The sequence below is a fragment of the Pleuronectes platessa genome, chromosome 21 (genome assembly GCF_947347685.1).
Source record: "Pleuronectes platessa chromosome 21, fPlePla1.1, whole genome shotgun sequence".
NCBI lineage: Eukaryota > Metazoa > Chordata > Actinopteri > Pleuronectiformes > Pleuronectidae > Pleuronectes > Pleuronectes platessa.
This window is the reverse complement of record NC_070646.1, coordinates 14,642,316-14,657,684: the sequence shown is the minus strand read 5'-3', so window position 1 is coordinate 14,657,684 and position 15,369 is coordinate 14,642,316. Positions and strand designations below refer to the sequence as shown.

The 15,369-nt window shown below is 42.6% G+C and overlaps 1 protein-coding gene across 1 annotated transcript in view; it reads right to left on the bottom strand.

The window, feature by feature from the left end:
• Positions 1-1,610: 1,610 nt before the first annotated feature.
• spata20 (spermatogenesis associated 20) overlaps positions 1,611-15,369 on the bottom strand; it is a 41,369-nt gene continuing 27,610 nt past the window's right edge. Inside the window, exon 16 of the mRNA XM_053414464.1 lies at positions 1,611-2,026. Within this exon, the coding sequence (XP_053270439.1) occupies positions 1,835-2,026 (192 nt within the window). The 3' untranslated portion in view covers positions 1,611-1,834. The remainder of the gene's footprint in view (positions 2,027-15,369) is intronic.

The following is a 15,369-nucleotide window of genomic DNA, read 5'->3' as shown; positions in this document are numbered from 1 at the left end:
CCTACTTCACCGTGAGGTTACTACAAGTAAAACAAAACATGAGAGAAATATATACACCCCCCCACTTCCCCATCTTTTTTCTTCTTCTCTTTCATATTTACAAGTGCAGTGCCCGTTCTCAACCTGCCTGTTTGGAACCTTCTGTTCCCTGGACCTGTGTTGATGCTGTGGAGCAACTTCAGAATTATTCCTTGTCATTAGTGAGTCCTCTTCAAACAGTTCTACAATCTACTGTCAGTTTGTATTAGTTGTGTGCTGGATGTTGTGTTCAGAGGTTTTCATAAACAGTCTATGGTGCAGAATGAAGTTAGACAACTTTGTGTTCATCCTACCTGGTTAATCTGCAGTGACGATTTCAGTCAGTGTCTTTCTTCAAATGAAACAGAGTAACCGTTGTTGCTGTTCGTGTGTGGATTGCATATTAGTTTGAATGATTTACTGAACTTGTGTTCTTTTTTTTATACGATGCATGTTGGCTAGTTCAGAGTTCTTTGGATTCAAGTTCACAACTTTTCAAAATAAAAGCTCCGTAAATCCGCTCAGTAAAGCATTGCAGCAACTGAATGAACGTTGGAAGTTACTCTGAAGACTAATTGCTAAAGAGGAATCTTGTTACCATGACCAACCATCAATGTCTGTGTCAGTCAAACTGTGTGTGGTGAAGAAAATAAAAGTATAAAGTGATAATGTTGACCTGTGTTTTGACCCAGTTACAAATCACTGCTGTAGAGGACGTTGATCAAGACATATTTAACTCATTCAACAGAATGAAGACACTGCCCCGCCCCCACTGAGTGCTACAGAGCACGGTTGCCTGTTTATAAACATTTTATTGATACTGAACTCTGCCATTATCACTACACATGCCAAGTGTGAAGCCGATAAGTGGAACGTTTGCGGGACATAGGTTCAACAGACAGACGGACGGACGTTTGTGGGATTAGTAGCTGGTAACATTTGAATCCCTCTCCCCACGAGAACAGACTCTCTCCCTATCGGGTCTGGGGGCTGCATGCTCAGGAGGAGTGAATGGTGATGAGGTGCACCCCCGTCAGCCAGCCTCCTCCCCAGGACCAGGGGGCGGCTGAGGAGGGGAAGCCTCACAATTCTGAAGCACTAAAAGTGATTGAGAAAAAAGTTATTGCTGTTTTATGTTTGTTTTTTGTTCATTCCCCCCCCGTTAGACAAAGACTTAATACATTTACTTTCCTTCTATCTTTTTTGTAGAACAGTCTGTCTCGTTACAATGCACGTCCAGGGATACATACAAGCCTGCAAACCAACCCTTTTCTTTTTAAACACACTCACACACAACCAGGGCATGCAGGCGTCCACTGTCAGATCCATGTGACGTGGATGTGGGAGCCGGGACGCGGGGCGAGGAGAGGACAACAGGGCCGACAGGTTCCTCTGCAAAATACTCACGGCCTGGTTCATCCAAGTGGTTTTTCGATTATCGTCTACGAAGAGCCTGTAGTTTATTTGTGGGTCCTGGACATCTTTTACAGAGGGCTGTATTTTCAGAATGCTGCCACAGCTGCTGTGCATATTTCTTTATGAGGATGTTTGCGCACCTGAGACCAGTAAGCTTGCTACGATGAAAGTTGGTATTTGAGGTATATAAAGCTGGTTTTATTTATGAAGAAAAGAGGAGTTAATGGTCCCATTGAACTCAAGGTAACGTCTCCTACTAATGTTGCATATTGAATTTGTAAGCTTGACCTAATCTCGACAGACACGGACTACTACAGCAAACAATAAAAAGCTAAGTTAGGGCTGCAGGCTAACAGAGAAGAGTCTCCGAGGATTTCACAAAAATAAAGTTCTTTGGTCGTTATTCTGCCTGCGTGTCCGTGGCCCCGTCCAGCAGGAGGCGACGCAGTTCCTGGGGGTCGGTTACAGGCAGCGAGCAGGTGAAGTCCTGGCAGACGTAGGCTGTGGCGACACCGCCCTGCTGCGACATGGAGGAGAGGACAGGCAGACGCTGACACAGGAAGTTGTCATCATTGTCGACGAGCATCAAGACCTGTGCAAAGAGATGAAATGAAAAGGAATGGGTGTGAGTGTAGCGTGTCACAAAGGAGAAAAAACTCATTTTGAAAGCACCAAAACTGGCAAAAAGCAGAAGAGGGTTACCACACAGCTAAAATACAACGAATGAATTAAGCCAGGGGATTTAGGTTTTCACCTCTTTCAGTTTTTTTGCTTGTTGTTCTGTTGATTGGTTTGTTTGTTTGTTTGTTTGTTTGTTTGTTGGCAGGATTATGAAACAAAACTACTGAATGGATTTCCATGAGACTTAGTTGAAGTAAGGTACATGTGCAAAGAAAGAACCTTTAATAAAATGTATGCGTGTAACCAGACAAAACGGTGAATCAAGCAATTCTTTATCACTTTCTTTAACATTGTGCCATTTTCACCACTTACCCAGGAAATAATGAATGAATCTTGAACAACATGAGCCACATTGAAAGAATTGATATGAATGAGTCAGTGTAATTTGGTGAAGCTTGATTGATTTTGACTGCAGGGCCTTGGAAGAGGCATGTGCTCTGAGTGCCATTCAACTTAAAAAATGTTTATTTTTCTATTAGTTAACTTTCAACAATTATTTTTGGCGGACAAATTTATATGGATTTGGCTTTGTTTCATAGCTCTTTGAGGAGTATATGGAGCTGCAATATATTTATAACTTTATTTTTAATAAGCGTAATGGGTCCTCCTGTACAAAAGTTCTTAAAAGCTGGATGGTCACTTTTATGCTTCTTTTTGGACACGTCTTTAAAAAACTTTCCAACACAGTAATGGGGGACATCTGAGCAAGTGACACAGCACACTTTAGAGTGATGACTTTCTATTTTTCAATATTAGAGCTGTATAATTTCGAACACATTCACGTCCATCTATATGTATAAATAACCCCCCTACAAATAACATTCACAAGTTGGTCAATGGCTGTCATGGTCTCATAAAGAAAGAGAGGAAAGACAGAGAGTGTGCTGATACGTGGTTCACGTGTCCTGCCTGCAGCACGACTGGTTCCCAAAGAGACCCTAAAAACACCAGCGCTACAAGAGAGCTGCTTGGTGACACCCAAACAATAAATAACTAAACAAACAAAAAATTTAAATATGTTATTATTGACAAGGGTGTGAATGTGTCTCAGGGTGACGAGAAGAGGAAGAGACAGCCTGTCCTTCCATTTGCGTCGATTTGTGTGTGTGTGTGTGTGTGTGTGTGTGTGTGTGTGTGTGTGTGTGTGTGTGTGTGTGTGTGTGTGTGTGCATGCTGTTGGACAGGCAGCAGAGCGAAGTTAAAGAGGGCTGCCCTGTCCGTCCCTAAGGCGGCTTCCTGTCAAACACGTGTCACTTCCTCCTGGCCCTGCACCACCTCTGGTTCACAACGGAGCGAGAGATGACAACGTAAACAAGAGTCCAGACAGAGTGATAAAAGCACGGAGAGGAGGAAGAGAGGGAGACAGAATCAGGAGATGCAGTCTGGTGATACACGTCATCCCAGGTGACTCTCTGCCAGAGAAGAGCTGACATTAATGCCAGAGTGTGATAGACTGAAGGTCAGTACCCAGTAGTACACAGACACTGATACTGGTCGATGCAGGAAACACCTGTAGTTTTAATGCACTTTGCAGTGAAATTCATAGAAGCATATATTCAAATATTCTGTATTCAGCCATGAGTTTAAACACCTTCTTCCAATAAAAAAACAAAGAGTGCTTAAATGTGGCAAGTTTGTTTGAATTTCTATGCAAATGCAAATAGATGTTAATAGAGATTAGAAAAACACCTACACAAGTATCACTGATTGTGTTTCGTGAGGAGAAACATTCTCCTCATGTGGTTACAGAAACTAGTCTGGCTGCAAACTGTGTCTGGCTGAAGGAAGATGGATGCTTGGCCCTGATATTCTCTGTCTACACAGGAAGCCCCAAAGGTTTGGCCATTGGGATTGTCATCAACAGACGATCGCCGGTGGGCTCGGTCAGATCAGTCCTGAGCATCTGGCCATCTAGCATCTGGTTTCCTCATCAGACTATTGCTGATTAACGTTTTCGACAAGGTTGTTGGATAACTACATCAGCCCCAATTTGAAGTCGGCATCGGTGAGATGTCACTGGTAGAAGGCACAAACCTTCAACCACATTTAAATTCACACGATCCAGATTTTTATATGGATCTGCACCACATCGTTTTCTGTGGTTTCGGCATCATCCGTCCGGCAGTTTTTGTTTGTATCTTGCTATTCAACAGACAAACAAGGCAGCGAATAAACAAACAGGAAAGGGTGAAAATAAACATCCTTTGCAGAGGTAACTAAATCAAAAACTGTTTTTTTAAAACACCTGACTTGAAGACATGCTCTGAGTCTGGCGATTATTTAACTTATTGGGGATCCCACTAATTCTGAATTCCCTTCCTGCCCTCTTCCTCACTCTGTCCTTACTCGGTCACAGACCAGTCCATCAGAGCAGACACTGCCCCTCCTCCGTCCATGCTACGCCTGCCAGCCAGCATTTAGCCAGGACGCCATGCGGAACTGTTTGCCTCCTCTCCATCCTGTCTCAATGAGCCCGGCACTCTCTTCCCCTCGGCCGTCTCCATGCGTCCCGAGTGCTCCACTCAGCCATTTAAGTCCTCATTTGTGCCGGTAGCCATCTGCACTTTGAATCCCAAGGACCCATCAGCGCCCGTCTCGTGTCATTGAGGATCGCCCCGGCGGCGGGGAGGATTTCTTGCTCCTAAGTGTGCTGCATGTTAAATAAAATTCTCCTTCTCAGGTGATGATGAAGTGATAAAGCTCCGTCTTATCTCTACACTGATGCTATCTGTGAGACACAGCTCAGGGCATAAATAAACATATTAATCAAATAGAGCATAGAGCGCTGGAGGGTCCCCACTAAACTTTTTTTTAGACACTGAGACATAGAAACAAGAGACGACTGGTGAGAAGTGTGATGGAATTTGGTCATGGTGCCCGTTGCTATGGAGACAGGGGGAGGATTTCCCTGCCGAGCCTTTTCCTGACTCTTCTTCTAGAGAGTCAGCCTCATGCAGTCTCCCCCGGAGTCCAGACCACATCCAGCCACATGCCCCCAACTTAAAGGTCAGCCTGTAGTCTGTCTGTGTCACAACCACACTATCTGCACACCGCCCTGGGGACTGACTGGCTGCGTGCGTGTGTGTGTGTGTCTGTGTGTGTGTGTAGAAACAGAGCAGCAGAGAGTGACGGGGAGATAGATTATGTGTGAATGTATATACAAGTATTATGAATATGTTGAAGTGAATGCAAAGTGTGTGGTCGAGGATTCTGTGTACTGCACTGTGTGTGTGTGTGTGTGTGTGAGAGGACAACAGTGTGTAAAGCTCTACCAGACAGCACAGTTGGAGACACATGAGAGCACAGTCAAACTCCCACAGGGTTAATCCCTTTATACACTGGGCAACCCTGAAACACACACGCGCACACAAATGCACAAATGCACAGACACACAGACACACAGACACACAGACACACACACACGGAAATCCCACCAGTTAAATGTCTCTACCCTGACAGCTCCCTCCCACTCTCCCTCTCTCACTCAGCTAAACCAGTCGAGCTCAGACACTTTAAAAGAACACAGTGTACCTGTGCTGACAGCGACACACAAACCCTCACACACGCGCATCACGCGCATCACTCTCACTCACTCACTCACTCACTCACTCACAGCTGCAGTTGCCTGATTCTGTTGCTTTCTCCTCATCTTTATAAACTGAGAATGTTTCAGTCTGATATAATCAGGGATGTAGTGTGGGATTAACAGTTGTCGAAGTTTAGTTTAACCTTGTTTTTACATATGAAGCAAGGTTTTCTTTAGGCTACACTACAGGATTGAAAAGTAACACTTTAAAAGAACACAGTGTACCTGTGCTGACAGCGACACACAAACCCTCACACACGCGCATCTCACTCACTCACTCGCGCATCTCACTCACTCACTCACTCACTCACTCACTCACTCACTCACTCACTCACTCACTCACTCACTCACTCACTCACTCACTCACTCACTCACTCACTCACACACTCACTCACACACTCACACACACACACACACACACACACACACACACACACACACACACAAATCTTCATTGGTAATGTTTTCCCTCCCCTTCGGTTTCTGACCCAGCCAGCATGCCGGCGACTCTCAGGCTCGACCTCTGTCAGCGAGGTCGAGCCTGAGAAACATGACAAACACACCAACCACACACTGTGGAGAGCCGCTGTCACTCATGAGGAAGAGTGATGGCGGTGGCTGCGAAGTGCAGCCGAGCATGAGGAGATCGTCTTCCTCCATCCCTCTCAGCCTGTTGTCTCACACACACTCGCACATACACTGACCCACTCAGTCCTCGTGAGAAGCGGGCACGTGGACCACCGCCAGGAGATCGAACACACATTCACACTCAAATGGGCGACAGAGCATCACGGGTCACATGTGCCACATACATTACCAGACATACGTTCCCACCAGTTAAGCCACCAGCTTCATTTGCTCACGGCAACTTTCCAAGAGGTGCCACAAACATAGAAGACACAGACAAAGATGTCAACTTGGAAGGATTCTAAGAGATTGGAGAACTTTTGCTGATCAGGGCGGAAGCCAGTGTCGATGTGCTGTTAATAAAAACAAGTGATCACCGTAGAGGAATTTCATCTTGCCTGCTGCTCGCTGCGTCGCCTCTCACCTCAACAGAGTTCTGTGTTGTTGTGAACGTGTCTGACCAAAGAATCTCCTGCTGCATTGTTCACATGTGAGAGGCAAACCCCAGAGAAAGTCAGGACCCTATTATACTTTTTCTATTTTCTGAGAGTTCCTGAGAGTTCCTTCCATACAAACTTTCCCGTGCTTTTTAATCTATTAATTCTTATGTGACACGTTATTTACTTAACTCTCTCCCCTCTTTTTCCTTTATAGATTAGGGCTCTAACATCCAGATGAACGTGAGCCAGCCCGATGAGGGAGGTCTGGATCTCGACACATCCTTAATTCAATTTGACTCTGTTTGACTATACTGTACTGTTAGATGACACATCCATGGAAAAAACTGAAGGATTGAGTCGAGGAACTCCACAACTGTTTCTGCACAGGGAGCTTCTAACAGATTTTGGAGCTGTCACACCAAAGGCTGTGTTAGTTCAACACCATGCAGAGCGAGGCCATTATTCCCAGTGGAGAGCAGCTGCACACTCTGGAGCAGCAGCTCTAGTGCTTGACACTACGCTGATTTTCCCGCGGGTTTAACAGCCAGAGCTCAATTTAAGTTAAATCAACTCCACTATGTGCATCCAATGGGATTCAATCAATGACTGGAGGCGGAAGTTTATTGCAGCAAAACAGTTTACAGTATGGGGAACTTAATTTTGTGCATGTCCCAGTTTGGACAGTTAAGTGAATCTGCTGGCAGGGCTACTGACACTTGAAATAAAAGATCTCAAGGTATCAATTCCTCAATAACAGTATATGTCATTTTATTTCACAATATGGAGGTGTATCATGATGTGAAGCATTTTCTAGAAAATCTAAAACACAAGTGAAAATCCACAATACCTGATAAAATGAAACAAGTTGAAAACCTAGTGTTGGCAATTATTTCTTAGTCAGAGGTAATTGTTAGACATGAATTGCTCATATTTAAGAAGAGGATTAAGGATGTATGGATCGTATGTCCACAATGAGTTGAAGTCAATTTGAAAGATACCTGTGCAAAGCTGTGTGTGGGAAAAATTGAGAGCTGTCATTTTGAAGCCTTGAGTTTGGCTCAGTGAGCAGCGGCAGCCTGGCTTTTTTGAAAGCAGAAGTAACTTTATTTGGAGAAGGGCGGGGCGAGTCTGAATAAGAGCTACATAACACCGGAAGCCCATCTACACCTGTGACCTGCACCCATTGGGTGGCACTAGCTGTCAATCACACGGTGTGTCTGCACCCCAATGCATATTGTGTTTTAAGATCTATTTTACACCCAAGATGCTGTTGTGTTTCAGATGGGTTAGGATTTCAAATGTCAAAAATTGTTGAACAGCTCCAATCTGAAAAACACTTTTATCAACAGCACACAAAATCTACTGGTTCTCAAATAGACACATAAACAGTCACTGGTGTGTTGACTAATTTCTGATGTGTGTTTAGTCAAGCTGGGAATCGGTTTTCAGCTGCTGACTCCTCTAAATCACCAGTGTCTGAGCAGAATTAGCGACACCCCCTCTTCAACCAGGCCCTGACACCTATGAGATACTTCATCAGCTCATGTTGCGTTTAAGATGAAAGGGAATTCTCATTTGGTCAAGTCATAAACATCGCACCATGTTAAGAATGTTCGGGAGATCAAATGTGACATAGTGTGTCGCAAAGAATAAGCCAGACATGTTAAGAGATCCCAGATGGAAAAGATTGACGAGGTTAATATCATGGAATCAGGTAAACTGGTCCTCGAGAATTTCAAAGGGTGTTGCATTTCAGGACACCATCGCTATAGCCAACCGAGCAAAGGGTTGACCAATCCCAGATGACCATATTATCTGGGGGTTTGAGTAAGTATAAGTGAAAGTGTCACATCACAGGGCAGCAAAGTCTTACCATGTGACAAGAGGAGCGTTGACCAACAACGCAGAGGATTTGGTTTTGTTACAAGCCACCGAACTGAAGTACCTGAGATTGTCTTCCATTGCTATAAAGTAATATGACATTGAAGAGAAGAAACAACAAATCTAGCTAATTTCCGCAACAAGTATATTTTTATAAAAACATCCAGATCAGAACATAATTTGGTCGATGTTGTTTAATGTCCACAGTCTGTTGAATATTATTATTTACAGTGTGTCGGCCTTAAAAACACTTTACTGATCAATTGAATTAAGAGTAACCTTCACAGACCTATGCAAGAAAGTGATTGATTCTAACAAAACTGTTTACTGCATCTAATTAGCTCCACCACAAAGGTAATGTTTTCATCTGCATTAGTTAGTTTTTCAGGAGGATTACTCAAAAACTACACAACTGCTCAATTTTTGAGGGAGGGCTGGGGCATGGAAGAGCCCACTAATCTTTTCCAATTTTAAATTGCGAGACAGGGTGATTTAAAAAATGGTACTGATTTCCCATGGATGTTAATAAGAGATAACAGTTATGTTTAGGAGACTTATTCATGAGCGTGTGCAATTTGGTGCTAAACCAAATTAACTTTTTGTATAAAGTGAATTTAAATGTGATTTATAAAGAGACCACTGAGGTCTAGTTCCATAGAAATATTAAAAGTCCAACTTGGCAGAGGAGCTCCTGTTGCAAACTTCCTAAAGCTGCAGCACCTGGCTCCTGTTTCAGGCGGTCACAGTCACATAGTCAGGATCACTGTGCTGAACCACTAGTGACGGCCTGTATGTGTGAGATTAAAGTCTGCTGGAATCCCTGTGAGGTGTTTCATTAGCTCCCAGTCACAGAGAACGTTAAAACCACAGACACGTTCTAAAGTATTCTGCCTTCTTTCCAGCTCATCACCGGAACCTGGAAACTTAGTTTATGTGTGGCTGGAACATAAGGGCTGTTACATCACACCATGAAGGAAGTGATCCGGACACTATAGCCCACATCTCATCTCTATGTTTGTACAAAGACATATGCTGTCTTTTAATGACAGGACAACGTGATCTACTTAGTAAACGCTTTATTTACAGTGGCAGGGGAAAAAAAGAAAGAGAAAGAATAGAAGTGTTGTGTCAAGAAGAAACACGTACTACATATCACAGACTACCTTGTCTCTTTTTAAATTTAAGAGAAAACAAATGTAAGTCCTATTTTCAGGATATATTCCACTTAGAATAGGGCCTAATGATTAAAGATTATATTTTCAATGTTGTAACTAATATTAAATGATAAAATTCTTTGTCACATCTTAACCGCCTCGTTTCTTTCGTAAAATAAAAGTTTTCATAAAAAACAAACAAACACTGACACTGATATGTCTGTGAAAACCTCATTATCGGCCAATTGAAAAACCTGTCAGGCTCTAATTGAAATGGTTCTGGTAATTGGGCTGGAAAAGCCCAGATGCTCTCACTAAAACGTGTATAAGTAACATGAATATTGTTCGAGCCTTCACAGCCAGATTAAATCAATACAAATCGAAAGACTGCTGCTCATTATTTTGTTATTAAAACGAAAAACTGAATTTGAAGTTTGGTTCCAAATCGAGTTGTTCATTAGTTATACAAATAAATGATCAGTTAATCAGCGAACTATACAGGCTTGAATCTTTTCAGGGACGTTTGTCAGCCTCTTGAATTGTACAATAAAGTGACAGATAATGGTGTTTCCCCCGGGAGGATCAGATTGTGTGGTGGGACCAAGTGAGAGCCGCAGTGAGAACAATAACCACAGTGTCAGTAGAGTTTTAGAGATGAGGCTGAGGATAAAGCAGCTTTGAACAGTATGTGTAAGTGAGTGTGAGTTCATGAAAACACATGGGGAGAAATTATGAACTGCTGCTATTTTGAGACTAAACCATTTGAACAAGTTAAGCTGTTCTCTCTGGACTGCGTCTTAAGTGACTCAGTGTATTTCAGAGAAATGTTGATGCAGGACGTTTCTCAACCGACGCTCCTTCACTATTGGAAAACGTGTTACTGCAAACTGAGTCTTGGCACTGACAAAGAACAAACTGCTCATTACTGCTTTCCTTACCTTCAAATGCCAAAGAGATATTTGGATGAGTTTAGACAATCTCTACTAGTTTTGGCCAAAGAAACGGTTTAGTTATTAAACTTTTATATTTTTTTTCAAAGTTTATATGAAGTTTTGTCATTAGTTTTCATTTTCTTGCTGGTTCATGTTGTTTTTATGGTTTAACCAAATCCATGCTTTGACTGGGAAGTATAACCTGGCAGATACAAACAGCTAAATTGACCTGCTGATCTGGACAAAGTGATTCTAGGCTTTTTGGAGGTGGAGAGATCTTTATGAAAAAAAGAGGAATATTTAGGGAACTGATATCTATGAGTGTGTGTAATCCGGCACGGCTGGGTTGAATTTAAGGGACCTGTTAGGCCTTAACAGAGGTATGCACCCTCAAGTTTAAAAGGCTGTGCACAAAATCGACAAAAATAAAATACTTTTCAATCCTGTAGTGTAGCCTAAAGAAAACCTTGCTTCATATGTAAAAACAAGGTTAAACTAAACTTCGACAACTGTTAATCCCACACTACAACCCTGATTATATCAGACTGAAACATTCTCAGTTTATAAAGATGAGGAGAAAGCAACAGAATCAGGCAACTGCAGCTGTGTGTGTGTGTGTGTGTGTGAGTCAATGCGTGTGCACACACAGGCTTCTTATCTGTGCAGCATGGGTCTTATTACCGAGCTGAGATGTGGAATCGGCGGAGCGTCGGACACAACTATAGTGGACGTACAGATAGATACAGCCAAAGGGATTATATCTCAAACAACACAACCAAAGCTGTCCATTCCAGAGCGAGCACCTCCCCCATAGCTTTATGGATGCACTGCCACATGGTGGAATAAGTAGATAGAGGGATGGGAAAAAAATGAAAATATTACTCAATGAAGATATACAACATTTCAGATTAACATGGAAGAATGAAGTGAGATAAATGTGAAAGTGACATTTAAAGCAGGGTGCTTTGGAAAATGGGAAATAAAGAAGAAGGAAGAGCGGCTGTGTGAACATGGTCCGTCTGGAAAAGCGCTCTCCTGCGACAGGAGCCGTCTGGGACCTTTCCCACAGCTGTCAATCAACCTGGGTTCTGCTCTCTGACTGGTCAACGGGCTTAGCTGTTCATTACCGGAGAACAGGAGACTCGATACACACAACCAGACACACGCATAAAACCTTTGATGAGCCAACGGAGGGATTGTGATGGAGGGATGGGAAAAGGAGTGCAGGGGTAAAACAGCAGCAGATTGAAGTGAGGTAGCTCAGAGGTCACGGAGGAGGACTGTGAGACTGCCCGGCTCTAATCCGCCTCTGAAATGTGTTGTAACCAATGCTAGTTAGCCTCCGACCAGGCTTTCTATCTGCTTCCTCTCCTTCCCTCCGACTGCCCTCCCTGTCATCCTGCTAACTCTTCCCCGGGTCTCTGAGGCCTTGTTAGGGAATTCCCAGTCGAGTCCCTCAATAGATGCTTTAAAAACAGGGACCCGCACTCCTCTTAAAGGACACGGTCCGTCGTTCATTCTCCTCCGCTATCTATCCCCAGCTGGTCCACTCCTGCTCTTTTCCTCCTGTCAAGGGGAACTGCAAGACGCAGAAGGGGCAGGAGGGGCAGGGAAGCAGGAATAAACATGGAAACTTGTCTACTTAGTTATCTCCCTCCAGGAATTCCAAAGATCCTGTAAAGCCCCCCCTTAAGTCTTTCCGCATCTTTTACCAACACCAGCATCTCATGGTCCATCTCAACACTCGCCACAGACACCTTCCCTTATCCCTGCACCTCAGTTTCTAATAATACACGCTCTGTGGGACTGTCAGACAGACGTACTTTTTTGGGGGCAAAAGCCCAGAGACTGATTAACAAGCAGCACTGACAAGAGCCATTCAGACCAACAGCAATGGTAATGGGAATATAGTCTTTGTAAACCATTATTAAACTCATAAAAAGCTGCAAACGTGAATCTAACAGACATGAACTCATACTTTGAACCACTGTCAACTCGACTGCCAAGGGGCTTTGTTGCCTTATTACCAGAACAACCTTGAGAACACTGAGAAAATATGCCCCTTTAATATAAATCATCTGTAACGCTGGATTGTTTTTCCATTCTGCGTAAACGTTTTCTAAGGAGAGAACCAGAGGGGAAACCTGATTTGAGAATATAAAGTTCAGATTTTTGAGGTTGGTAATTCAAAGTGAAAAGATCCATATCACCCTGTGGTTAATAATATTATTAACAGCTACACAATTTGAACTTTGGGTAAATTGCATCTCAAGAATAAAATGTTCACAATAAAGTTCTCCTTCTCTCTCTGGCCAAGATGATGGCGCCATGGATAGTGTGACATGTTGGACACTATGGAAGATAGGGTAAGTGAGTAAGGAGTGAGCTTAGAGGGGGGTGTCACAGAGCAAGCAGGGGCTTCTTTCCACTGGGTGCAGCTTTCACCATATTGCAGCATGAAAAAATATGATGAAATTCACATGTATGAAAAAGAGCTACAGCAACCAATGAGGTCCAATGGAGAAGTCATTAAAAATACTAAATGTGTATTTAAGGCTGCTAACATTAAATATATTATACATCTAGATTAATGGTACTGAACATTTGATGTTTGGATGAAAGAAAAAATTTCCTAATTTGCTGGATCAAGCTTTGAAAGTGTGAATATTCACTTGTTTGGCTAAACAGAAATATGTTGTGCTTGGGTAAAGTGTGAGTGTCTCTTTAAGGACATTCAATACCCTGACTGAAGCAGATCAGTGGAATGCCATCATCATAACTTATTTTTTATGCACGTCCCTTGCTTATCTTTATCATGTGTCAAAATGTCTAAATTGGTGTTAAAAAAGTTAAATGACATTTTAGAAAATAAATTTCCAAACTAGCTCAAAAGTCTCCGTATAAAACCACATTTAAATTCACTAGATCAGGATTTTATTGGGATCTTGATTTGCTTATTGAAATGTTATCTCGCAAAAGTTAATGTAAATGAAAAAAATATCCTGGATCCGTCAGCTGATGCAGATCCACACCACGATTTAAAGACTTCTTCCTTGGGTCATACTCCACCTCTTCACAACATTTCATAGAAATCATGAGAGTAGTTTTTTGTGTCATCCTGCCAACAAACATACACAGACAAAAAAAAGAACCCTCCTTGGCAGAGCTAATTAGGGAGCCTATATGTAAAGTGTCTAGCTGGCTGTGTTATGATGTTACTGGCATTTCTTACTGGCATTCGATGTTTCATGTGCTTTTCATACGTATACAACATTATTAACTACTGAAAGTATCCAAATTATACATTTTGACCACAGTGTTATTCCCTCATCTATAACTATATCCCTGCGGTTCTATTATATCTTTCATATGTCATTTCATACTTCCATTTGAGGGTGACAGAGAGCGAAGAAGAAGATGGGTAGAAATACCCCAGTGCCAGGAGGAACAGAAACACATACGCAGAGGCAGAGGAACAGGCACCGGGAGAAGAGGAGGGGAATAATGGCTCAAAAGGCTTTACCATTTATACACAATTACCAAACCTGGACCCAGCTATAATCAAGCTATATTCGTGAGTGATTGAAAAAACGAACCACTATTTATTACGGCAATACAATCAAGGGCGAAGTTTCCGTGGGATTGTTCGGGCTTTCATTGGTTTCAATGAGTGAAGAAGTGCAGCAGAAGCTCTGAGTGCTGGAGAGAACTGAGCAGCAGTGTCTCCATAAATCCATTGAAGTATAGATCTTGTGTGTGTGTGTTTGCATGCTAAGGCTCTCAGCACCTCATTCAGCGCAATTAGAGCACGTCAGCCTTGCACCAGGACAACAGGCGAGGAGTAATTGGATTTAAATTAGACATGTTCTCTGCTCACAGCTAGCTAATGTAACAAGGAGCAACAATCCCCTCACTCACTCACTTCTTCCACCTCCTACGTTTATCTCACTTAACATCCTCTCATCCCCTCCCACCCCTCGCACTTATATAATTCACCCTCTTGACACCATCGAACACTCTGTTCTTTATCTGATCCCCATTCCCCACCTAGCGTAATTGGTTTATCCCCATTAATTATAACACCTTTTAGATTAATACCAGGACTTAACCTCAAAGTTTAGTGGATAACTAAATTAATCTCTCACTGTGTAAAATTTTACTAAATGGTGTAAAATCGCATGCTTGAGTATTAGGGCCCCTTGAAGAGAAAAAAAGCTTGAGGTTCTGGGAGGAAAATTGTACGATTACTGTGAAACAAAATTTGTATTAATGTTACGAGAAGAAAGTTGTAATATTACCTCCTATTAACCTAAGTACGCCAACCACTTTTCCACTCCACTGCAAGGCTACCTTTACATCTGCTTTACAAACAAAGTACATACATTTGTATTCAAACTTGTTTAAAACTTGATCTTAAACTAACAAGGCTACATTAGTATGTGGGATCATAGATCTACAGCATATTTGGAGATGTGCTTGTGAACAAACTGTGTTGGCCTGCTAGTGAGCATTTGTGCAAATTCCTTATGGTGGTATTGTCCTGGGAGCATCACACCTCATCTCTGTGTGTGTGTGTGTGTGTGTGTGTGTGTGTGTGTGTGTGTGTGTGTGTGTGTGTGTGTGTGTGTGTGTAT